Source organism: Triplophysa dalaica, chromosome 20 (genome assembly GCF_015846415.1).
Source record: "Triplophysa dalaica isolate WHDGS20190420 chromosome 20, ASM1584641v1, whole genome shotgun sequence".
Classification (NCBI taxonomy): Eukaryota; Metazoa; Chordata; class Actinopteri; order Cypriniformes; family Nemacheilidae; genus Triplophysa; species Triplophysa dalaica.
This window is the reverse complement of record NC_079561.1, coordinates 10290504-10316591: the sequence shown is the minus strand read 5'-3', so window position 1 is coordinate 10316591 and position 26088 is coordinate 10290504. Positions and strand designations below refer to the sequence as shown.

The 26088-nt window shown below is 36.1% G+C and overlaps 2 protein-coding genes across 3 annotated transcripts; both read left to right on the top strand.

Annotated features, from left to right (window-relative positions):
* Window positions 1-1055: 1055 nt before the first annotated feature.
* LOC130408824 (gastrula zinc finger protein XlCGF57.1-like) lies at window positions 1056-3837 on the top strand. Its single transcript, XM_056732266.1, has 3 exons — window positions 1056-1355; window positions 1757-1931; window positions 2046-3837. The coding sequence occupies exons 1-3, from the start codon at window positions 1314-1316 to the stop codon at window positions 3188-3190; spliced, it is 1362 nt and encodes a 453-aa protein (XP_056588244.1). The 5' UTR covers window positions 1056-1313; the 3' UTR covers window positions 3191-3837.
* Window positions 3838-7711: 3874 nt separating this feature from the next.
* Window positions 7712-24827, top strand: LOC130408793 (molybdenum cofactor biosynthesis protein 1-like). 2 transcript variants are annotated; one of them, XM_056732219.1, is made up of 11 exons: window positions 7712-7963; window positions 9977-10115; window positions 10792-10959; window positions 12820-12984; window positions 14243-14304; window positions 14797-14908; window positions 17892-18004; window positions 19151-19261; window positions 19359-19479; window positions 21409-21456; window positions 23879-24827. In XM_056732219.1, exons 1-11 carry the CDS (start codon window positions 7817-7819, stop codon window positions 24598-24600), a joined length of 1908 nt encoding a protein of 635 aa, XP_056588197.1. In that variant the 5' UTR covers window positions 7712-7816; the 3' UTR covers window positions 24601-24827. The 2 variants fall into 2 exon arrangements, with proteins under 2 accessions (XP_056588197.1, XP_056588198.1); XM_056732220.1 differs by having other exon boundaries at window positions 21409-21471; window positions 23879-24017.
* The last annotated feature ends 1261 nt before the right edge of the window (window positions 24828-26088 follow it).

Genomic DNA, 26088 nt, shown 5'->3' with positions numbered 1-26088 from the left:
ACAAAGTATTTAGTTTAATTACATCAAAAGTAACTGTAATTAAATTTATATGAGTAATCCCTTACTTTACTTTTTCAAGGGGAAAGTAATTAAATTACAGTAACTAATTACTTAGTAACTAGTTACACCCAACACTGGTTGCAATAATAAAAACTAAAAAGAACTATCATTTGGTTCTTCAACATGCATCTACGTCTAGTTTAACGTGAATGTGATTTTGTGTTACTATGTTACGAATTCATATGCACATAATCAGTGTTGGGTGTAACTAGTTACTAAGTAATTAGTTACTGTAATTTAATTTAAAGTAAGGGATTACTCATATGTTTTCTGTAATTTAATTACAGTTGCTTTTGATGTAATTAAACTAAATACTTTGTGAAATATATGCGTTTGCAATAGTGTAATTGACATCAAAATTCAAAGTCTTACTTTAAAATCTGTGCTTTAATGTATAATTCTCACATTTGTAATACTGTGGTCAGTTAATAATATTATTTATTTGAATGAATTAAATAAGCCGTTTCATGTCTATCCTTGAATCACTTAACTAAGGTTGATGTATGATATAGAAAGTAATAAGTAATGAGTAACTAAATACTTTTTGGACAGAGTAACTTGGACAGTAATCTAATTACACTATTGAATATGTAATGAGTAACTAGTAATTAATTACTTTTTCAGAGTAACTTACCCAACACTGCACATAATACATAAAACACTGTTGTGTAGAAAGAAACGATATAATCGCTTAACTAAAATGAGCGGGTATTCTCTGGGAATAACAAGATTTTGCAATGTCATGACTGACCAATCTAAATCAAACATTTCAAAGCTCCAAATGGCAAAACTGATAAATTTGTATCGTAGTCAATGTTTGTTTTATTTCCCACGAACTTTTAAACATTCAATGGATTTTTTATGTTAGAAAAAAACCTTATTATCTGATATGCTGCCAATGCGTCACGTCTCCAGTCCAGCAGGTGGCGAAACGGACCAAGTGTTGCAAAACAGCACGTGAAGAAAGAACCGCTCTGTTTAAACAGCATCATAGCTGTAAGTTTGGTAGTTTGGTCTCTATATTATATTTGTGTTTTGTTTTCTTGCTTATTGTAGACTGAATTATATCTGAATTGAGGAAGGTGTTCTTTTTATTTAACATTTCTAGTTTCTTGTTTATTTTGTGTTCAGTTGTCCATCATGAGGACACATATAGATGTGATGTGCTGTAAATCAGTAGGAACGGATCTGTCCATGCTGGATATTGATGATTTAATGACAGAAATCTCTCAGCTGAAGAAGGTGGTGGTGGTATGGAGGCAAAGCTCGGGGAGAGAGATGAACTGAACACAAAGGTTTGTACAGATTAAACTTTCATTTCATGATCTGTGTCTGTCAAATGTGGAGACACACAACAACTACATTGTTGTTGTGTGGTAACGTTAGATCGTAAAGATTAGACTTCACTTTTTTATTTTCTGTGTATCAAATAAGTGTGGGTGAGTGTGTTTGTAATTGGGGGGGGGGGGTAGATCTTTTTCTATTGATTAGTTCAACCAACACAACTCGTGTTACCACCATTTTCCTTGTTACACATGTACAACTTTCTGTTCTTGTAAACCACAAAAGAGAATATTGTGTTCATGAATATTTACAATACATTATGATACATGTGAATGTAACATATGACCTCACACTAGTTAAATGTATATAAGCTTTGAATTGTATTCTCTGCTTGTTGTGATGGTATTTCCAGGATGTATGTGGCATGTCTCTCTGTGTCATTACCGATCAAACATCTCCAGAGCTTCTGGTTTCTGTCTGTAATGAAAAACAGAAACCGTCAGTGAATCTGCTGGACTACCAAATGGAGCTGAAAACAGAAATCACTGAAACAGAAAAACAGACAGATGCTGATTTGATTCATCCAGGTAACTTCTATTATTGTTGAACTAGTAATGACATAAAGACATTATAATTATGGTTTCAGAAGTCCTCCATGCACTTTTACTAAGTTATAATAATCATAGTGATATTCATTTTAGACCTGATGAAGGAGGAAATTACAGAACACAATGAAATGGAGGAGAAACCTCCTTTTGTAATTGGAGAAGAATCTCCAAACTGCTTTAAGACTGAAACAAAATTTTCACCCAAAAAATCTCAAGGAGAACCAAACAAAGATTCCCTTATGTGCCAGCTGTGTGGAAAGATCTTCAAGCGTAGATCCCACATGAACAGTCACATGAAAATTCACACTGGAGAAAAACCTTACAGATGTGATCAGTGTGGAAAGACCTTTGCACATAAATACACTCTTAATGTGCACATGATAATTCACACGGGAGAAAGGCTTTACACATGTAACCAGTGTGGAAAGACCTTCAAGCTTAGATCCCACATGAACAGTCACATGAAAATTCACACTGGAGAAAAGCCTTACAGATGTGACGAGTGTGGAAAGACCTTTGCACATAAAGACACTCTTAATGTGCACATGATAATTCACACAGAAGTAAGGCTTAACATATGTAACCAGTGTGGAAAGACCTTCAAGCATAGATCCCACATGAACAATCACATGAAAATTCACACTGGAGAAAAGCCTTACAGATGTGACCAGTGTGGAAAGACCTTTGCACATAAATACACTCTTGATGTGCACATGAGAAATCACATCGGAGAAAAGCCTTACAGATGTGACCATTGTGGAAAGATCTTTGCACGTAAAGACACTCTTAATGCGCACATGATTATTCACACGGAAGTAAGGCTTTACACATGTAACCAGTGTGGAAAGACCTTCAAGCGTAGAGCCCACATGAATAATCACATGAAAATTCACACTGGAGAAAAGCCTTACAGATGTGATCAGTGTGGAAAGACCTTTGCACATAAATACACTCTTAATGTGCACATGACAATTCACACGGAAGTAAGGCTTAACATATGTAACCAGTGTGGAAAGACCTTCAAGTGTAGAGCCCACATGAACAATCACATGAAAATTCACACTGGAGAAAAGCCTTACAGATGTGACCAGTGTGAAAAGAGCTTTGCACGTAAATCCACTCTTGATGTGCACATGAGAAGTCACACTGGAGAAAAGCCTTACAGTTGTGATCAGTGCGGCAAGGTCTTTTCACGGAAAAGCAACCTTACTAAGCACATGCGAGTTCACACTGGATAAAAGCCTCGCAGATGTCCTCAGTGTAGAAAGAGTTTTGCTTGGGCAGATAGTCTAAGAACTCATTTTCTGTGTCATTCTGGAGTGAGACCATTTCAGTGTGAACAGTGCAGTAGAACATTCATATCTGTACGCTACCTGAAGAAGCAGATGAGGACACATGCAGGTGTGACTAATGACTAAACACAAGAAAACACAAACAGGTGTGACATCTCATATGTGTTTTGAGTGTGGAAAAGCCTTTACTACAGCTAGCCAATTAAAACAGCATCACAGATTTCATAAGGGACATAAACATCACTCTTGCTCCTCATGTGGACCGAGTTTCAGAGGATCAAGACGTCTTGTGACCCACAGGAAGACAACAAAAATCATCCTTAAGGATCTGTTTTGACATGAAGATGCCTAAGAGCTTTTGCTGTAGTCTGCTAATACTTGTCTAGATTGTCATTGCATAACTCTGCAAAAAATGTTTTGTAATGTTAGATCTGCAAATTGTATATTTCTGGGTAACTATATTAGTGGTCAATGTGCCAATAAAAAGGGGTTTGTGTGCTTTGGGACCATCTTGTACAATTGAGATTTCTGTGTTTACTGATGTCAAAAGCCTTTTGAAGCATACATTGGATCATCTTGGCAGGGTTGCCAGATCTCTGAAACCAAAATCATTCATCCCGAGCCTAACGTCTCTAATCCAAATAACAGAACTAAACATTCATAAATAAATAATCTTAAATTGACCCCTATATAACACAATCCTTTCACTGTTACAGTACAATTCTTACCTGTCGTCGTTTCCCAAAGACCCTGACGTGTAATTATTTACAAAAGTGTAAAAATATTGTGTGTTTGGAAGGGGGCCTATGTTATCTTATGCACCAGCTACCTTTAACTGGGTTTTTAGTCTAGGAACCTTAATTCATTTTAGTAACTGCAGGTCCTATAGCCATGGAAAGCAAAATAAAGGTTTATATGAATATGACACTAAGTTAGAATGAGCTTATGAAATTTATTTGCTGCATTAATTTCATTGATAACTTATTTTTGTATGTAATCTCCTGAGAAACAGTAATGTAACCTTTAAGTTTTATAATGTTTATAACCTTTAAGATTTCATCTTTTGACAAAATGAAAAATGCCGCTTTCCTCGCTGGAACTTACATGGCTGGGTCATTTGCCAGAAAAGCAAGCCTCTGGTTCGAGTGCAGTCGAGGGACAACAGAAGCTAGACATCAATGTAAATAGCGCTGTCCTTATGGATATTTCTCTTAAACAAACACATCGATTTGTTTCGAAGACCTTTGTTAAGACCACAGAGCCTTTTCGAGCAGTTCTTTAATCGATGGGCACACTTTTTGGAGCTTCAAAAAGTCTACGCCCATTCACTCCAATTCTATCACATGGAAGTAAAATAATCGTGGAATACTCGACTGCTTTATTTTCCGAGAAGAAAGTGGTATTAGGATGCCTTGAGGGTGAGTGAAACATGGGGAAATTTTGATTTGTCTGTAAAATATCCCTTCAATTCCTGTTTTATATTGTTAATGTTTTAACTTAAAAGAATTTCAACCGAAACAGATATGGTTCAAGGTTTGGTGTTAAAAAGTACACAATGTCTGTAAAATAAAATATTAACAGGATCTAATGATTAATTGTCTAGTACATTATATGTGCAGTCATCATTCAGGTTGGATTTCAGTTTTTTCAAGCAGCAGATATTGCCATAGCGACAGGAAAAGTTGCTTTCACCATAGATCAGTGCTTTCACCCCAATATGGCGGAAGCAAACCTTATTTTATTGCTTCGCATAGTATTTACAATAATTTCGAAAATTTATTATGAATATAGTACAAGGGATACATTTCAATGTTATGTATAACATTTCATGTGTAAACATAATACATAAAAAAGAACAAAAAAACACAAAATCAATTCAACTCACTTTAATTGTCCATGACCATGTGTGGTGAATGAAAGTCTTGGGTGCATACTCCATACAAAGAATGCAGTTGGACAGACAACTGTATGACAAATCATAAACTTTAATGAAAAATATAAAAATTACTTTGTTTTTGAAAAGAGTAAGTTGGTAGACAAGAATCCATTAAATATTGTATATCTGTTCACTGGTGATCTAACGATCAAATTGAATATCTTTGTGTTTTAATACATTTTTGTTAAGTTTGAAGTTTTTTTTTTAAAGAGTACGGAAAAAATAGAAGTCAGAACTGATTGGTCAGGTGTTGACTGAAGAGATGCATTTACAGACGATTCTTTAAGATGCTACAGAATCTGAAGATTTTGTAGCAGCGGGCAGATCATTCCATATAAGTGGAACCGATCCAGAGAAGGTACGTGAGAGATTTATTTTACCTTTTTGTGATGGCACCACAAGACGTTATTCGTTTGCAGAGTGAAATTCGTCTGCATTAGCGAGTGAAGATAAGGGGGTGCCGAACCAGAGGTGGTCTTGTAGGCCAGGAGCAGAGTCTCTAATTTGATGCGAGCCACTAAAAGGGAGCCGATGTAACTTAATGAAGAGAGGAGTGACGTGAGCTGATCATCGATCCCCACTCCCAGGTTTCTGGAATTTCTGTAATATGTGACGGTTAATGAGCCCAGCTGAATGGAGAAGTTGTGATGAGTTTTTGTGTTGGTCGGGATTACAAGCAATTCTGTTTTTGCAAGGTTCAGCTGCAGGGGATGGTCCTTCATCCAGAGTGAGATGTCGGCTAGGCATGCTGAAATGGGTCTGATCGTCAGGCTGAAAAGACAGGTGGAGTAGTGTATCATCCGCATAGCAGTGATAGGAAAAGCCATGTTTCTGAATGACAGAGTCTAGGGATGTCATGAATACAAAAAATTGCAACGGACCAAGCACTGAGCTCTGAGGCACCCCTGTGTCGAGATGTTGGGACTCCGAGACCACACCTCTCCAGGATACTCTAAATGACCTGAGAGGTAAGACATGAACTATTATAGGACCATTCCAGAGACACCCATAGCCTTGAGGGTCGACAGGAGGATGTGCTGGTTAATGGTGACAAAGGCAGATGATAGATCCAGTAGAATAAGAACAGCGGAGTTAGAGGCGAGAGGAAAGAAGAGAGGTAAGACTGCTAGAGAGGAAGGTCAGGTTCTTTAGATTTGTGCCACTTTCCCTCAACATACCTGAGCATGGTACAATGCTCCTGGAGAACATCAGATAACCAGGGGGCAGAAGGGGATGCACAAGATGTAAGAGTGCATAACCTGTCTGAGCAGGAGGTAAGTGTGGAGCAAAGAGTGTGGGTGGCTCTGTTAGCATCAAAGAGGGTGAAGCTGCTCTGAGGGAGAAAGCGTGGCAGGGACCGCAGAGGATAAGCGGGAGGGAGAGAGTGATCATAGTTTGCGCCGGAAATTTGACCCCTGGGGAACCATGTGTAGTGTCAGGAGAAGTTAGGTTGAGATCAAGAGTGATTAGGAAATGATCCAACGTGTACAGCGGGGTGACCTGGGAGTGACGAGTGGAGCAGCAGCGTGTAGATACGATCAAGTTGAATACCAGATTTATGGGTTGCTGAAGTGGGGACAAGCTTGAGGTCAAACGACGTTTTAAATTTCCTACAATATTAAAAGAGTTTCGGCAAAACTTTTAACTCCAAGCTAAAAACAAAAATATTTATGAATAAAACATTTTCAAAGCAAGCACAGGATTCTTATAGCATTGAGTGAAGCCAGTGTTAGAAAATAAATGCAGAACTATTCCTTCTTTAATATCAATAAAATTATTAAACAAATTAAAAATCAATAAGGGAACCTAAGTTCAATGTGACCTTGTTAAATTAATCTAAAAACCAAGTGAACCACTGATTCATTTTCATCACCACGCTAAGAACAATCTGGTTAAATATCCATAAACTTAGACAGAAATAATTTACAGGGGTAAAAGTTACGGAGCATTTTTTATGTGAAGTTCTTTAACTTGATTTCAGAAATATTATGAAGAGACCTAATGTTATAGGAAAATATTAAAGGGTAGGCCTACGTTTTTTTTAATAAAAAAAGTTTTCAGGGCAATACTATTTCTACAAATGAATGTTGTTCTGATATGCCAATTACTGCATGTTTATCGAACAAGTCCACCCCAACTATCATTAAACAACAAATCTCTTACATTGACCTAGAATATTGTAGAAATGAGGTGTAAAAACTTAGGAGATATCTCTTAAATTACCCACAAATATTCTATACGATTAATATAAATTTGGTTATCTTCGATACATTTTTCATTACTTATTGTTTCCATTGTGTTGAATTGTGATAATAACGTTGTCCTACTTTTAATAAAACATATTCATTGTTCCACACAATGCATTTATGCGGAGAAAATTTATGCTTTAAACCCAATTTTCTTGAATCAAGTGCTTGCTTATGAAAATGTGCTAGATGGGCAATGACGGAAGCGAACCTGCTGGAGTAATTCAACTACACTACCCACAAATACATAAATGGGCGCTGATTGGCTGAAGGAGAAAACGCCCCTCGTGGTTGTATCAGGCGAACTGCGAGTCAAGTTCAGTAACGGAGCTGGAACAGGCCTAGATAATATGTTATTTTTTTGAATAACTTGTAGTTCCCGTGAGTGCTATGGCGTTTAACTGCATTAGATTTGACCGTCTTCTCTTTGGAGCACACACCGCGGTTGAGGCCTGCTCAAAGCGAACAGTTCAACGGTCATGTCAAGTGAGTCGGCGGTATTCAGGTGTCACTCGTAAAGAGAGCAGACAGCATCAGGTATGTGACAGCTTCATTAGAAATCATAGATGATTTCACAATTTGTTTAAAAAGTTATGCTTCACTTAACGTTATAATTTATTGTTACTCTGAATACGAATCACATAATTGTATTTAATACATTTACATTTAGTCATTGAGCAGACGCTTTTATCCAAAGCGACTTTTACAGAGAGTTCAGGGAGCAATAAAGCGTCATACGGAGCAATAATACAAAAGGTGCTAATATCAAGTTAACAGTTTCAACAAATGCAAGAATAAAACCCTTTGAGAGAAAGATAAATGTTTGAAAACAATATTTTCAGTCTTTTATGACAATGCTGTCCTTACGAACCAAGTTCGAGACGTTGTCACACACCATCACTTCATCCCACCTTCCCTGTGCTACAGAATGTCTTGTTATGCTGTCAATCTTTCATATTGCTGTTGGATGACTTGGATGTCACTCCTAAGGATTTTTTCAGAATTTAAGTTATTTAAGTTTGGTTTTAAGTTTGGGGTTTCTTGCAACTTGTGGAAGAATGGTTAAAATATGAGTTTCATCACATTCTTAATCATTAATTTGTTTAAAATATGTTGTGCCAGTATCTCATTTATGTTTTTTGAGTGATTCATTTAATTCACCTAAACTTTATTTAATTGCACACGATAGCACTGCACACTTTTGTGTTGAATTGCAAAATCATTTGATCTGTAAAGAATCAAGAAAAAACATCTAAGCCGGGTTTCACAGACAAGGCTTAGCTTAAGGCAGGTCTATGCGTTAGTTGAATTAAGATATCTATGTCGCTTTTATGAATATGCCGTAGAAGAATACATTACTGGTATGCATCTTGAGACAAAACAATGGCACTGATATATTTTAATATATATGTCAGGGCAAGTTATATTCACTTTAGACACCTCAAACATTGATTTTAGGCTGGGACTAGCTCTAAGCCTTGTCTGTGAAACCGGGCCATAGAAATAAAGAAAATAAATGAATAGATACTGTAAAATGATCAAATCCACAGTATTATTGCAAATATTTCAAAGGCAGAGTTGCTTAAGAAAATAACCATGGTATTACCAGACTAATAGGCTGTTCAACATGAAGAGAAAATGGTTGAACGTTGATTAAAGATAGTGTAACATTTCAATTAAGTTCATATAATAGACTACACCTGTGCAAACATAAGAGGGAAATGACTGTATTCATCAATAAAATTATCTTGGATACCTATGTTGGATATGTTAAAATCCAATCTAATGACATTTTGCCACCCCTTCCGTAAAACACCATATCCAGTATGCACACACGTGTATATGTATATGTCACACACAGATTGTATGAATTTAGGCATGACTCGAGGTCTTATTTAGTCTTCACTTGAAAGTGATTGATGAAAATTATGATTTTAAAGTGTGACAGACTCTGAATGATTTCTTCTGTTCAGTCATGGGACCCTGATTTCTTCAGTTCCATCATGCGACCCATAACTAAAGCACCAAACCTCACTGCAAATCAACCATGGGTTCAAACCACCAAGCCGTTATGCATGCTCACGGTGAAATCTAATAATTTGGTAGAAGCTAGTCTTTAAAAACTCAATGAAATGTGAGCATTTGTTTCAGTAGCTCAGAAGGGTCATGCGTTAGATTGGGAAATCAGGATAAAAACTTTACGTTTTTACATTTTGTCATGTGGGATGACCCACATCATAATTATCCAAATGGAACTACTGTATCTTATTAGCCACGTGAATCAATAGTGATACGTTTATAATTCTGGTGTGCTTCCTTAGATTTACCCACCTCAATCCCATGTATTAAAGTGAAAAAACTATTTAATCCAATGACTAACAAAGACACTTCATTAGTTCACGTGTTTGTGCGTTTGTTCACTGATTCAAGTATATTATGAATGATGCGTTGTGTTTGGAGTGTAAACTGAAGCTCAGGTTTGAGAAGAATTGATGCTTGTGAGCCTTTTGTTTTATATTTATGAATATATTTTATTGTGTTTTTTTGTAGGTTGGCGACCTTACATTTCATGGTGGCCGTAGGCAAGTCCTGAAGGAGACCCTGCCATTCTCAGCTTTTCTTACGGATTCTTTTGGACGGAGGCATAATTACCTTCGCATTTCTCTCACTGAGAGATGTAATTTTCGCTGTAAGTCTGTATAATCACTTAATGAAAACATGTTAGCTTTCTGTTCCTGTAAATTGTTACTGGCTATGTATGGTGCACACTACACAGTGTGGTACATATGTGGCCCAGTCTGTGAAATCAAGGCTAAAGTTGAAGAATCAAATTCTGAGACAAAGTTTCATTTCAACCACTCGTTTCATTATGATTTTAGTTTTGGACATGGCTTTACTCACTCAATATTAAAGATATCTAAGTTATATTTTACCAGAATGTTGATTCTTTGCATTATGTAGAATTACTTTATGTAGAAAAATGACTAGCTGGGGTTTCACAGACTGGATCACATATTAACAACACATGAAACCCTGTAATTTATGCAAATTGTGTCCCCCTGTCCTACTACGGCAATACAGATTTTAATAGACATAAAATAAGTGTCATGGACCGAGAATTATGAGGATAATCCCTTGTATCCCATATAACTTCAGCCATATTTAATGCATTTAAGCATCATTTGGAGACAGGCCTTTTTTAAATAACCTGAACAATTTATGTTAAGCTTACTCTGTCACTCTGTACACCGTACAGCTAATATTCGACTGCAGTCAAACTACAGATCTGGCCGACTTTCCTATTGTTAAGGATATTAATTAATTCATATTATTTAATTATTAAACAACACTTTTCTATTTCTTAGGTCAGTACTGTATGCCTGAGGAAGGGGTAAAACTCACTCCTCGTTCTCAGCTTTTAACAACAGAGGAACTGCTTACATTAGCTCGACTTTTTGTACTAGAGGGGGTAAACAAGATACGCCTGACTGGAGGAGAACCCCTTATTCGGAAAGACATTCTGCATATTATAGGTATTTTTTAATCTCTGCCGCCCACTCAACTGTATGCTAGATGTTTAAGTGCACTGTTGGTTTATAGATGTATGTTAAGTGGGTCGCAAACCAGACAAGAACCGCATCACATTTACTCCTCAAAACACTGGAGGCTGTTGTTCTAGACATGTTAACCCGTTTTAAATGATCACTTGCAGAACCGTGAAACATTATATACAGAGAAATGTTCTAGTATTATGCTTACCTCAAATCGGAGAGATTTATATCAGTCTCATTATCTGCTGGTAGTTCAACATAAATGTTTAAAACCGGACTTTGTACCTTCATGCATAACCTTTCATCTTCAAGGCATGACTCAGATTTCCCAGTTAAAATATAAACGAAAAGCTCATTTAACTTTACATTTTATATTCACGTGTGTGCTAGGTCAGGTGTTTTTTTACAGGGGAGCAGGGGATAGACATACCAGTGTGCCGAATATACTGTATATATGAAATAATATATACACCGCATTCCAAATTATTATGCAAGTGGGTTATGGGTTACCTGACATATCAGTAGATTATGGTACTATAAACACTCAGATTCTCCCAGAAAGGTTGTTTAATAGTTTGCCAGGTCTTCTCAGTTAAATAAAAAACCTAGTTAAAGGGATATTTCACAGGCAAAGAAAAGTCCCCAAGTTTTCCTCGCATGTTTTTACTCAAGTTTTGAAGCTCCAAAAAGTGCATCCATGAACTGCTCAACATGGCTCTGTGGTCTTAACTCTTTCACCGCCATTGACGAGTTATCACGTCAATTAAAAGAAAAGCTTCCCCAGCAAAGACGAGTTATTACGGCAATCAGTGTTTGTACTGTTGTACAGCAGGTGGCGCTATTACACACCACTGGGAAAAAGTACAGAATCCCAGAACCTAGAACGTATATGTTTTAGGAGTTTTTAATGATCGTTCTGAGTGTAATCTGGGCGGAATCTTTGACGAAAAACGTTAATTGTCTCAGCTGTTTAATCAAAATGATGCAATTTTGAAGAAACCTACCCACATCTACGGAGTGATAAAAAAACGAACAAATGAAGATAGAAGAATGCGGTTTCTTTTGTTTGAAAGCTGAGACTCAGTTCTTTCATTTGACATATTTTTTGTCCATATATTCTTTACAGAAAATGTACTGTGAGCCATTAAAATTGTGTGAAAATGTTAAAAACCGCTGGCGTAGGCTGGCATTTTCTTTTTAAAGAGGCTGGCGGCAAATGAGTTAACAAAGGTCTTCCGTAGCGAATCAATGCGTTTGTTTAAGAGAAATATCCATATTGATAGCGCTATTAATGTTAATAGTAAGCTTTTGTTATCCCCCCTGCTGCACGTGGACCTGAGGCTAAAAATTGTGATAGTTAGGTGAATCTATTTTCCTTCAACCCCTAATATGCAATATGGGGAGCAAGAAAGATGTGAAGATGAAAAGTGTGAAACAATGCAACGTCTTACAAAAAGCATGAAAACAACTACTATTTTGTATAGAGATTTGTGAGATACCTGTAAAGACTTATAAAGAAGTTTATGTCCAACTATTTAGTTTTAGTAAAAGGGCAGCTGTAAAAAGAAGGCCAATGCTGAGTTGCCAATTTTTGTCTGGAGTCTCAAGATCCTCTCCATGTACGCTAATAGTTCTGTGGCAGTAGCTCCGCTGCTACAAAAACCTCACAAAGAGAAAGCAAAGTACATTTCTACAAAAAAAATAATAATAATAATGCAATATTGCTTGAGTAGGAGTGTGATATGGCTCCATATCAGGTCAAGCATATTTTGTTATCATACTTGAAAGCATTTGATCATTTGAGCTTTTTACCAGGTGTGTAAACTTTCGTTTTTCCTTAAGCGGAACTGAGAAAGCTGGAGGGTCTGAAGACCATTGCAGTCACCACTAATGGCACGACTTTGACCCGACAGCTGCCTGGTCTTAAGAAGGCTGGATTGGATCTACTGAACATCAGCATGGACTCACTAGTGCCTGCCAAATTTGAGTTCATTACTAGACGTAAAGGTAAGGATACACAAACCTTCTCCAAATAATACATTTTGTTACACCAGATTGTGTTCCATCAGTATGGATAGATACACTAGATGCAGAATGAATGGGTTAGAATGAAGTATCCAGGATGAAGAAGTTCAGGGGTGTGCCTTCATTATTGCTTTGCCAGCTCGTAAAATTTGTGTGTTTTGTAGCGAAATTGGGCTTTGCTGACATGATTTTAGGGTTTGGGGTGGAATAAGGTATTGCTTAGCCAACGTAAATATATACAACTTCCTTTAGTTTTAGATTAAACCACAATGCGATTTATTCAAGATTTATTCTTACAAAATGAGTTGAAACAAATTAGAAACGAACCATTTCCCTTGCATTATTTCTTGAATGCTTCACGTTTCTTTGTATAATAACATTGTTATGTTTCAAATAACAAAACTAAAAAGCAATTTTAAAACAAATTAATAATAGAAAAGCCTCTTTAATATAAACAAACTAATACTGTCTATGCTTTTTTAGAATTCTTTGCATTTCAGAAATGTCAGCATGTCCATGTTTAGGTTTGCAGTGAACATGGAGGCGGCCCCTGCTGTTAATTTTTTTATTGCTATTCAGTTCACACCTCAACCATTTTGAATCGTCACGCATTAAAATCAATTTTCAACATAGTGTACGTGCGTGAACTAAGGAATCAGCAACGTTTGACCAGAAAACATTTATTGTGGTTTGGTAATAATTGTTTACTAGCATAACACTAAATTCCTGACGATCTTACTGTACGTAAGCTATTGAGACCCGGCAACATTACATCATCTCTAGTCTACTTAACGGTTATAGATTATGAACCAATAAACAACATGAGCACAGCCAAATTCAGTGAAATTAAATCTCAGTTAAGTGTTGTCCTACAGCTAAAATATTTTAAGAGAGATTATTTTGAGGTCGAAAAACGGCTCGTTGTTGCTTTAATACCCATTTGAGGACTGATCTATGTTCTGTTTGTGGAAACATGTACAGTATTAACATGTTAATAATAATGTTAAGATTTTTACATATAAGTGTAGTTACATTATTGGTTAACTACAGCAAGTGATACATCACAATCATTGTAAAAGCTATTGGACTGCGCATGGTTTATAGAAAATATAACAAATTAAAAACACATGGAATATAAACATGAAAGTATTCATTCACACAAAGTATTTGCTACTACTAACAACAGTGTCCATCAACTGACAGTATACTTTTTGATGCCTAACATTGGTACTGCTTGCAGGGTTTCATAAAGTGATGGAAGGCATTGAGAAGGCTATTGAAATGGGCTACAATCCAGTCAAGGTAACACATCTGCTTTAGTATTGTGATTCAATGTTATTAATCGATGGCAAAATAAATGTTTGTGTTTATGTTTGCGTTTGTGTGTTCATAAATACACAAACATACATGTATCATTTGAGAAATAGGAGTAATATTTATACATAATGTAAAGTTTAAATAGAAGTATTAACCTTTTATATGTGTTAGGTCACATGACAATATCAGTTTTGTGTTGCCAGTGTTGTCTGGCTGGTTGGCACATTTTGCACTGTCAACAATCAATAAAAGAAATGTGTTGCTTAAGGTAGTTTTTAACCCAACCCATTTTTTTTATAAATACAGGTTTTAAGAACATATTCCTGTATTTAACCTGTTTTGACCACATTTCTTGAACACATCGAGATATAACATGTAACCTTGTAAATGGTAAAGGTAACCTTGGACAGGAAACCAATGTAAGGGCAGTTTTATCTTTGGGAAACAATAAAGATGTTCATTGTTGACTGCTTTCAGGTGAACTGTGTGGTCATGAGAGGTCTGAATGAAGATGAGTTACTGGACTTTGTGCTCCTAACAGAGAAGAAACCTTTGGATGTGAGATTCATTGAATACATGCCTTTTGATGGTAAGATCATTATAAAATAATATACACTGTATTTGTATATTCTAAATACAAAGAACTCAATAGTAAACCCGTCTGTACAGTTGCAGAATTGACTTTTTTTTTACTAAATCTATTGTTGAAGGAGATTGTCAATGAGAGTGAAACCGTTTCTGAGGATTTATTGTCATATCAGATTTTTATACTGTACTTTCTCATTAATATTCAGTTTTAAACTGATTAGGTGCTTGAAAACGGGGTATTTTGTGACAATGACAATAAAATGAATGTGGAAAAAAACAAAGTTTGAGGGTAATTCAAACCACTATTTGACATGTAGGCGTTTAATACAATAAATAAGACCCACCATCCTGATCAGCCCTTCAAACTGAAGAATTAATAGATATTTCACGAATAAATAGTTGAAATAATCTTTAAAGACCTAGTGAATCACCTTGGAACATGCAGCATTAATTGATGTGTTGACGTAATTTCAACTGAAAAAGGCTAGACAGCGTGAGACATATCGTGTGGCCCCGCCCCCCTTTTAAAATAACCAGTACCGTTTTGTTTACAGCAGAGATAGCCTGGCAAAGCTGCATTTACCAGCGTGATAGCTACAGTGGTGGAAAAGTCTAGTAGAAAGATGAGGAAGATCTGTGATACCAGTAATGTGTCATTTCTAGCTTGTGATTTACATCACGCTGGCATTTCGTCGCTTTAGAATTATGAGGTTCTGTCTGTTATCTGTATCAGTTATTCACAAATTATTATTCTTATTTACATGTTTTTTTTTTTAATGGGTATATTTTGAGACTTTTTTTGAAAACTAAACGGTTCTATTAACAAAATCGCATTATAGTTTAGTGCTAAGGTTCTATCTGCGAGCCAATCAGCACTTTGATGCACACAAGAGGACCATTCAAAGATCTATTCGTCATTCATCAGGACATAGTAAATGTGCAAACAAGTGGCTGATGTGAGGCACCACTTTAGCGGCTTTCATAGTAAAGGGGGCGGGACTCTGATTCTAAAGCGCATTTGATTGGAGGACAAGAACTTCCACGAGAGGCTGAAGCGTAGCGTGATGTCTTGAGATTTTTTTGCACGTGCATGATTGTCAGTTTTGAATGCTAAATCTTAAATCTGCTAAATGGGAATTGTGTCACCCTTTAGGAGCATATCAGTTTATTGCTGTCCTTAAGGCTAAAACATATTTATATTTTAATTTAAATACTGTATATTAAGAAAATGTAAAAATTTAAATATTCATATTGATTTTAGTTTATATTTAATTGCACAAAACTATCAAAGTTGTTATAAAGAAAATTTCTGAAACGGATGTTAGAAAAATGATAAGTCGAAAACTCTTGGGGGGCTACAGGGGGACCACTGATCTAAAAATGTTCTCAGAAATCTGCTTCTTTCTCCAATTTTTAAAGACAATCTCAAAATGATCTCGCTAGTCAATCTCACTAATGTACTGACGATCAGTTGACTATCTTGCCACATTTCTAGACAATAACGCTGAATAAATATATATTTGTCCTAGTCAAACTGATTAGATACAGTGCAGTGACCACAGCTCAGCTCACACATTGTACGGTTAAAGCATTAAGGAAGCATTTAAAAAAGAATGCATTAAGTATGGAAGGATTTTCTATTTTGAAAAGTAATTGGTAACACATAATAAAAGATTTGTTAACATTAGTAAAAGCATTAACTAACATGGACTAACAATGAGCAGTATTGTTTTTAAGAATGTATTAATCCTTGTTAATGTTAATTATTGTCAATATAATTTTTCTTGTTAGTTTGGCGTGCATAAACTAATGTTAAAATGGTTAAAACATTTAGAAATGTTTGCACATACACAGACACGTATGTACACCCGTATTTAGCATTGTATACATTGTACAACTTTGATGGTAATATTGCAAGTCTTACAGATGAGCTAGAGATACTTTAGACATGTTATCAACAGGTCAAAGGGAAGTTGCAATACTATTATGGATTGCAGTTAGCATTCCTGGGGAAAATATTCTTCATGATTGTAGTCTGACTGACATAAAAAAAATAAGTATCAAATATAAATATAAATAAGTTTATACAGATATACAAGCAAACTGTTGGGAGAAAGGCACACAGGAACCGGATGTCATGATGGATTTGCAAATTTTTAACAAATACAATCTCAAATAAATATAAAGTGTTACCATGTCATTGCTAATGTATTGTTGATGTTACATCTGTAACATAATTTAAATGCACATCGTTAGCATTTTGTTTAAGTTACACAAATTGAATGTAATGGATTTATAATTTGGAAGTCATTGGAAATGCAATTGCAAGTGGACTTGGCAGACATTGTACGTTTGAGAAAATGAAAATGCAAACAAATTGCGTTTGATTTATGTCACAATTTTTACATCCACAAATAAATGCATTTGCAAATACAATTTCCAATTGCTTTTCAAAATTGTCTGGTAAATCCTGCCACAATTTTCTACACAATCCTTCCATAATTAACAAACCCTTTTTCCTTTCTTTAAGCGGAATGCGTAAAACAATGACAAACAATTCACTAGTTGCACAATATGGCACCAGGGAGCTTTTGGGACGCCAGAGTCGGCAAAGTAGTTCTGGTCATATAACGCTGTATGGGAAAAGGAGGGTTTTTTAGAGAAAAAAGAAGTAGTAATATATCAGCGATATGATGGATCCTCTTTACATTGTTGAGCACTTCGTCAAGCCAAAACAACTTGATAGGGTTATACGACCGGAAATGAGTCTGCTGGCTGACTCTGGCATCGAAAAAGCTCACCGGCAAATAAAAGTAAAATTATCAAGACAAAATCTTGAGTATGCTTTACTCTCCTTGGAATTTGTACTTCTTAAAAGTAAAACTAGTGCAGCTCCTTCAGTTTCCATTATTAATAATTTCCCAATTCAATAACAAAATAATCAAAATGGTTGAATGTCAAGACACATTGGTCTGTCACTGTAGGTAACAGATGGAACTTTAAGAAGATGGTGAGTTATCAGGAGATGTTGGACTGCATAAAGCAGAAATGGCCCAATCTGGAGCAGGTTCCTGGAGAAGAAACGAACACAGCCAAGGTCAGCCCTTATCTAACATACTTATCTAACATACTTGACTCAAATCATCAGCTCAGGGCAGTTGGTCCGTGTAGTTGGCAAACAGTTTTCCTTTGTTCATATTTTTGGATAATACGTTCGAGTTCCCATGAATGCCATTATATGCAGGTGAGGATCAGAGATGACATATTTTTGTAGGCTCACCAGGAAGTAAGAGTTCTCTCAACTGAAAGCCTATGCATTTTTCACATATACTTTTAAAAGATTGCAAAAAATAAGCACTGTGATTAACAAAGGTTTATGATGTTTACATGTTTTTCTATCAAGATTATCTTTACTAATGAACACAACATTTGTTACTTTTGAAGCCGAAAAACAATTGGCAGAAGTAAAAAGCTAACACTTGTCGCTTAATATCAATGTCACCACCACCAAACCTCCAACAACTCTTTTAAACTTTAATAAAAATGTGTTCCCTGGTAAGTAATTACTCCGTGAATGAATCCACATCTACGTTTTAGGAGATTCGTGCCCGTGTTGCAGTATTTGTGAGCTTTATATGTGCGATGACGTCTAACGTCCCCGCCACAGGAAGTAGTCAATTTTAGCAACTTGTTAGCAACCGCCGTTTTTAAGACACAATAAGCCTTTAATAAATCACAAGCTGGCTGTAATTGGTGTGTTTTGGCGTGAAAATATTTAGAGGTTTGTTTACGACAGACCTTAATTCGGCCGATTTACCAAAAACCCATTTAAAAACCTCATAGACTTTGAATCGATGGAACCGGAAGTCCTAAAATATTTACTCGCTTCTGGGTTTTGCATACATAAATACGTCATCTCTGAGCCTCCCTATGGCACAACTAGCACATAGAGTGATTTACTAGCGGGAGTGGGCAGGTGCAGGATATAGCCTGGAGGGAGTGGAATTGAAAAAACAGACCTCAACCTGACAGTGCCTGCTTGCCATCTACTTTGATTATAAAAGAACAGACCAGACATTAAACATCTTGCCTGATGTTTCTCAGAATAAATGAGTCTGGAAGTTAATGAATATGATAGTATGATGATGATAATTTTCATTTTTAAATGTTAAGGCTGTAGACCAAGAAAAATGTTCGTTAATAATCTGTAATGTGTATGGTTTTATGCTGTGTATGGTTATAGGCGTTTAGAGTACCAGGATTTCAGGGGCAGCTGGGGTTCATTACCTCCATGTCAGACCATTTCTGTGGTACCTGCAATCGTCTGCGCATCACGGCTGACGGCAATTTAAAGGTAACTGAATGATTTTTTCTAAACTCGAAACCAAAAGCTTTTACCCTTCTCTCTGCTGTAGAATTGTGTTTTATATGTATATGCCTGTTTGTGGTAGGTGTGTTTGTTTGGGAATTCAGAGGTATCCTTGAGGGATCGTCTGCGTTCTGGAGCATCCGAAGAGGAACTTCTGCATGTCATAGGGGCAGCAGTGGGGAGAAAGAAAAAGCAACATGCAGGTACACAAACACATCACACAGATACAATGAGACAAAAGTGTTACGGTCATTAATTTAGAGTTAGATAGTCCTACATTTAGTCTGTGAAACCAGGGTCACGTTCTTTTGTCAAACACAGTTGTGAATCTCTTGGTCTTTCTATTTATTTGGGATTATGAAACAATTCTAACACAATGCTTACAATTTATAGCCGCAGAGCTTAAACACCAATGTAATTTACCTTGAGCAGAATTCGGTATTTTAACGTTTTTGTGAAAAAACCTGTGTTCCTTCTTCAATTTATTAGACTTGTCATAGGAGCTATGCGGATTGACACATCTACATAAAACCCCCTATTTATTTGAAACGGATGCTTACGCGGGTAACCCAGGTTCTGTGAATGAAATCCGCACACCATTTTGTGCCTGGCTAAGGATGAACTGTCAGGAGACAGTCAAATGTACATGTTAACATGTGGCAAATTCAAAAAGAATGAGTATGATTTAGAAAGGCACACCTCTCAATAAGATCTAACTGCTAGTAGAGCTCAGAGATAGGATTGTATCAAGACACAAATCTGGGGCAGACTACAGTAAATTCTGCCGTGTTGAAGGTTCACAGAAGCAGGTCAGCATCCATGAATCATTAATGGAAGAAGTTTGGAGCAACCAGATCTCTTACTTTAGCTGTCCTCCTGGCCAACTGAGCAATCAATAATGGCCTTGGTTAAAGCTAAAGTTATTCATTGATATCTTCATACTAAAGGTCTGGGAACTTTGGCCGCTTTCATCGGCCAAGGCCCTTCTGAGGCTGAGACGAGTGGCCAGTTGGCACCTGCATTTATAAACTGTGATTATGAGTGGGGCGTGGATCATTTGTCATTACAGCTCATCCTTAGATATTAGATAGACTGACCCATACTGTGATGTGTTGACTGAGATTGAGTAGAACTAAGTTTATTGTGCCGTTGGCGCTTAAAGATGACTTGCCTTTGTTAATTTATGTATGAGCGCTGGCATCTGAAATTGGGTTCACAGACAAGGCTTAGGCATAGTTCACAAAAAAATTTTTTTGTTTTGAACTACTCAAATAATGGGCGTGTCAGTACTTAATTTAGCATTTTAGCGCGAAAACTAGCATCTAAATCTGTGAAATGATAGGAGTTGTGAAGAGGACTCATAAGTCACTAAGACCAAATCGCAGCAATTCTTAAATGTCTGTAACACAGACAGTCTACCTTGAAACCTAAATGTATGAAACGATTTCATGACATTAAGCTTAACCATAAAGGCTGCTTATATCTGCAAAATGTTTATGAGATGCAAACAGGCAAGATGCTGACAATTAGCCGAACATATTGTTTGTTTTATTAGTAACTATATTAGAGGAGTTCATTTGCAAAACAGATAACAGATAATCATGTTTTTTATTGTGCATTCTAAGTAATATCAATCAAACTGCAGTTTTTATTAAGTAATAAAAACTAAAAAACACAGTTAACTAACACAATAAAACCATAACACAATAAATAACTTGTTTTTATTTGTTTTCTTTAATAATGTTATGTTTTACAAATAAACTTTTTATTTTACCTTGTTAATTTTAATGTAGGTTCAGACGCGGAGAAACTTATTGAATACCAACAGCAAAGGAATGCTGATTTGTTATTTACACTTAGCATTTAGCTCCCAAAACCTAAATAAGTTAGAAAAATAACAGTGATTTATCTTACGGGGCAATTATATGAGAAGTAGTAAGATTCAATCTTAAACATACCTGCTAGAAAAGTTTTTTGTATATTTTCAACGTGTTTACTGAAAACATGACCTCTTAGTTGTGGGACAGTTTATAAATCCTGTTTCTAGGACATTTCTAATCCTGCCTTTTAAATCATGCTTTTTAATCCTGCCTTTTTTATTGGTTGTATTTAATAATTTCATTTTTCTTCAGGGATGTTGAATTTATCTCAGATGAAGAACAGACCAATGATCCTCATTGGTGGGTGATGTAGCAGTACGTAACACACTTTACACACATTGCTTTTGTTATCTATTGGATTAAATGTTATTTACTCAGTGATTCGGCAATATACAGATATTCAAACATAAACTGAAAAGCTCATTCCTTCAGAAAGGAACCAAATAGGTCAATGATTTTAAGATTGATTAAGTGAGGGAGTAATCAGGCATCACTCATTAATTGATCATAAGGAAGGAAGAAATGTAAATGTGGGACTAGGTTATTCAATTTTATTTATATGGGACTTTTCACATTTTTCATTGTTCAAAAGCAGCTTTATATACATCATAATTTAAAAAATAAATAATAATAGTAGAACTTGAAGGAACAAAGACAGTATATGATTATAAATATATTAAAGGCAGTATATGTTATTATTGCAAGTTTTATCTATGGAATGTACACTGTTGAAACTTAACATAAATAAATGCTGGATTGTCAGAAACTTTCAATTATTCAATTGAAGATAATTAATTAAATTAGGTAGGAATGCATGATAAATTATCGGCCATATTGGTATCGGCCGATTATAAAATTTAGGCCGATAAATTATAGCAGATAAATGATGAATAATTTTCTCTGGTTAATCCACTTCAGCAAATCCAATACAGTACTGTCGTCATGATCTTTCACTTACTGCTATTAGCAAAACTTTGTTAATGTAAGTACAGTGTGTAGATGTTTATAAATGTGTAAATTATAGGAACAAAAGCCGACTGCATTCAGACAGAATGCTTTCTCTCTTAACACCTGTTAGAAATGTTGCTATTAAGAACACTTTTCTGGGTTGCTCTGGAAGAACACCTTTAATAAGTTTATTAAATAAACATACTAGAAAATTTTAATAGTTTAAGAATCTGTAACTAGTGTAAAGTAGGCTTGGTACATGATTTTCAGGAAAAAAAGATAACTTATGGCAACCTTGTGTTTTGCGGTGAATGCTTTCAAACAAAAGCAGTTGGTCACTTTTTGTCTTTTGTTTCGGTCTCAGAAAATGTTATATTAATATGTAGAGACTGTATATTGGCCAATATATCGATTATCGGCTTCCATTAATAAATAATAATCTGTTATTGTTATCAGCCAAAATTTACATATCGGCGAATCCCTAATTTTAAGTATATTATTATTTTAAATATTGTTATCAGGACTGGAAATCTAACATGACAACATACCAGTGAGAAAGAGAAAGTAGTTGCAGTATTTGTTCCTGTAGGCTACATGGGAAAAAAACATTTTTTGTTAAAGTTAAGATATGTTAACGCGCATGTAAGTTAATAAACATAAACAATAGGTCTTTTACAGCATCAAGTTATTATAGGTTATTTGCAACCTGGCATATTTGGGACAGATCCAGGAGATTAGTATCTTTCTTTTTTTAATCATATATTAAAACATACACACAAATGTTGCATAGAGTATTTTTACCTTTTCATAATATCTAAAGGGATATTGTCTTTTAATTGTATTTTATATAACTTAATGTAAACATATACATGTATAATATATATGTATTCCTTAGTTTACCCAAAAATGAAATTGCTGTTTTTTTGCTGTTAATTTACTCACCCCCAGTCCCCAGTACATCCATGATGTGGGTGGCATTGTTTTTTCAAGAATATATTTATGAAGATATTGGTTGCATTATTGAAAGTCTAATCAATAAAAGTGAAAAACGACAATTCATTCAGCACAAAAGTAATCCCTGCCCCTTGTGACGTTAAACTGGCGTCTTATAAAGCAATATCTAATCGCATTCTTGTGCCCCACGCACTTACACCGTGTCTACACCGGACACGACAGGCGTGATGCGTATTTTCAATTGTTTTTTTTGGGTCACACCGCGGGCGCCGTGGGGGGGAAGCTTGGACCAGAGCATATTGTGAGCTCACACACCTCTTTAACATTATCTTTAGTTATCTCCGACTGATGAAGTAGAACATCATTAGTGCAGACGTGAATAACAATCTTTGAGTATTTACATTTAGCATTAGCCAAGCACATTTAGCGAGTCTAATGTTGGAATCGCGTCTTGTTTGTCACTCGCTGCTAAAGGCGACTTACTCGGGCAATGTGGACTGTTTGCCTCAACAGAGTTACATGGCAGATCATGAAATAAGAAATGTACAATTATTACTATAGACATGGGTTTGTAACCGTTTACTTGGCACAATAAAGTAAAATGGAAAAATAATGTTACTCGCACTTCTGTATTGTGACATTACCTGTTCAATATAGTTTGGACTGCATATCTTTTATTATATCTTTTATTATTTTATTATGTATCATTTTGGCAGCTTGGTCACAATAAAAGCCGTTTTTGGACTAACAAGGGTGTTTTGAAACTGAAATCTGATTTTTTAATCCATTACCCTTTTAAACGTTTTCATTTTTTCTACAGGTAAAAGCAACTGGCTTCTGCAAGCGTTTAGAGGCAATCCAAGGCAGACTGCACCTCTAATCCACCACATTGATTCAGAAGCCTCAGCTAAAACTCGGTCTTTAGGAAATAGAGCATTATGTAATTCCAAACGCAGTGGCTCAGTTCCGCACAGCGTAAGACAGTTTCACCGGGAAACCTATAAATGTGGTTCTGATTCGAAGGAACCATTTTCAGGATCACAGATCTCCAGCCTTGATGGAACCTCCGATCGGCTGACTCACACAGACACACAGGGTAAAGCCTCCATGGTCAATGTCGGCAGTAAAGCAGTAACGTGTCGCACAGCCACAGCTTGTGGAAAGGTCATCCTGGGCCCAAAAGCTTTTAATCTGGTACGTGCCAACCAACTTGCCAAGGGTGATGCCCTTGCAGTCGCACAGCTTGCTGGCATCATGGGTGCAAAACAGACTTCATCTCTCATTCCACTTTGCCATGCGCTTCCTCTTGACCACACCTCCGTTACCATAGAGTTGGTGGAGACGAGACACACCGCCGTTGTCAAGGCAACCTGCCAAACCACGGGCCGTACAGGAGTGGAGATGGAGGCTTTGACAGCTGTTACTGTGGCCACACTGGCGCTGTATGACATGTGCAAGTCTGTCAGTCGTGACATCGTTATAACTGACATTAAACTGCTCAGCAAGACGGGTGGGCAAGGAGGCGACTTTCAAGCTTCTTGACATACCCTGTGTTTGACAGTATATAAAGGAATATTGTCATTGTCTCTCCAGAGTGATTTCCTACAATATTACAAAGTGTGCTTTTGGATGCCTTTAACTTGTTATTGCCTATTTACTTATAAAAAGTGACCAACCTAAACTTTTCCTGAATAATTTATTAGCATTGATGTAATTTAAATGATGTCAAATCATTTATAATCTAGAATAAACATTTCATTGGGTTCCCAGTTAATTTTCATCATTAAAGGCCTAGTCCGTCAGATTTTCTCCCAACCATTCAGCCTTTAAACTACAATATAGCCAGTATTAAACACAAGAGTAGAACAGAATAGATTATGGCAAAGCTATAGCAAGAATGGGCTTCTGTAAAGTGATCTTAATGTTCACATGGCCGTGTGGTTAACTTGATTCGTCAGTTTTGTGAATGCAACATTCCTCTGTAATCAACAAATAGCAGCGTCAAACTATTTTCAAGTATGAAGTACATTAAGGGGCAGTTTCCCAGACAGGGTTTATTTAAAGGCAGGACTAGGCCCATGTTAAATTATGAAAGTATTTTTTACAAACATGTCTTACAAAAACAATTACCGCTGTGCATTTTGAGACAACACAAAGGCACTAATGTTTTTTCAAGTTGTTTTCAGTTTGGACCTCTCTATCATTGATTTTAATCTAGTCTTAATCCCTGTCTGGGAAACCGCCCTTAAACGTGAAAAGTGTCATTATTAAAGTGAGGAATACCTGTGCCTGGAATTTAATGTCTGATTTAAGTGTTAAATGTAGCTGTTACTGATGCTGGTTCATCTGATCATTGGCCAGTTTTGTTTGACAGTTTGTTTGCTTGTACTAGACCTGTTAGCCAGCCTTCTTCCTATCTCTCTAGGTTTATCATCCCCTCCACAGCTGTACAATTAAAGGAGGCTTTTGTAGCTATCCCAGATCTTATGTGTCCCCAGTCACCACAAGCACGAAATGTGGATGATTTGGCAAATTGTTTAATTCCTCTTGTTTACCAATTCTAAGTGTAGTTTCCCCTCTCTAACCGAAAAAACCCCCAAATTCCTTGGTTCAATGAAAGCAACATTAAAGTTGTAAGAAAAGATTGCAGAAGAGCAGAAAGAAAATGATGGACGGATCAATTACAAATTTCATATCTTTTGCAAAACACTCCAGGAAATTCCAGGAATCTGTTTCGTTAGAACGGGCTGAATACCTACAAATTCTCGTTTTCCAAAGATTTTGTTTGCTATGTTAAACTATGTGTTAAACCGCACCAGTTGGTCCAGAAAATAGAGCTATGTGAGAAGTTTTGTGAATTATTTTATTAAACAGATTGCTTTGATCAGGGAGCAGATTTCCTGCGATTTAACCCATTCATATTACTAATGTCAGCCACTCTGCATTTTCTAAATTTCAAGCTATTTCATCTGTTGATCTGTCAGACAATATTTTAAAGATGAAACCAACCAACTGTTCTCTCGATGTTTT

Excerpts from the sequence above, each read along its gene's own strand:
- LOC130408793 (XM_056732219.1), top strand. The coding sequence starts at position 7,817 with ATGGCGTTTAACTGCATTAGATTTGACCGTCTTCTCTTTGGAGCACAC. Across the intron at positions 12,985-14,242 it reads GTTCATTACTAGACGTAAAG|GGTTTCATAAAGTGATGGAA; the intron begins GTAAGGATACAC and ends TACTGCTTGCAG. Across the intron at positions 19,480-21,408 it reads AAAGAAAAAGCAACATGCAG|GGATGTTGAATTTATCTCAG; the intron begins GTACACAAACAC and ends ATTTTTCTTCAG.
- LOC130408824 (XM_056732266.1), top strand. The coding sequence starts at position 1,314 with ATGGAGGCAAAGCTCGGGGAGAGAGATGAACTGAACACAAAG. Across the intron at positions 1,356-1,756 it reads GAGATGAACTGAACACAAAG|GATGTATGTGGCATGTCTCT; the intron begins GTTTGTACAGAT and ends TGGTATTTCCAG. Across the intron at positions 1,932-2,045 it reads TGCTGATTTGATTCATCCAG|ACCTGATGAAGGAGGAAATT; the intron begins GTAACTTCTATT and ends TATTCATTTTAG.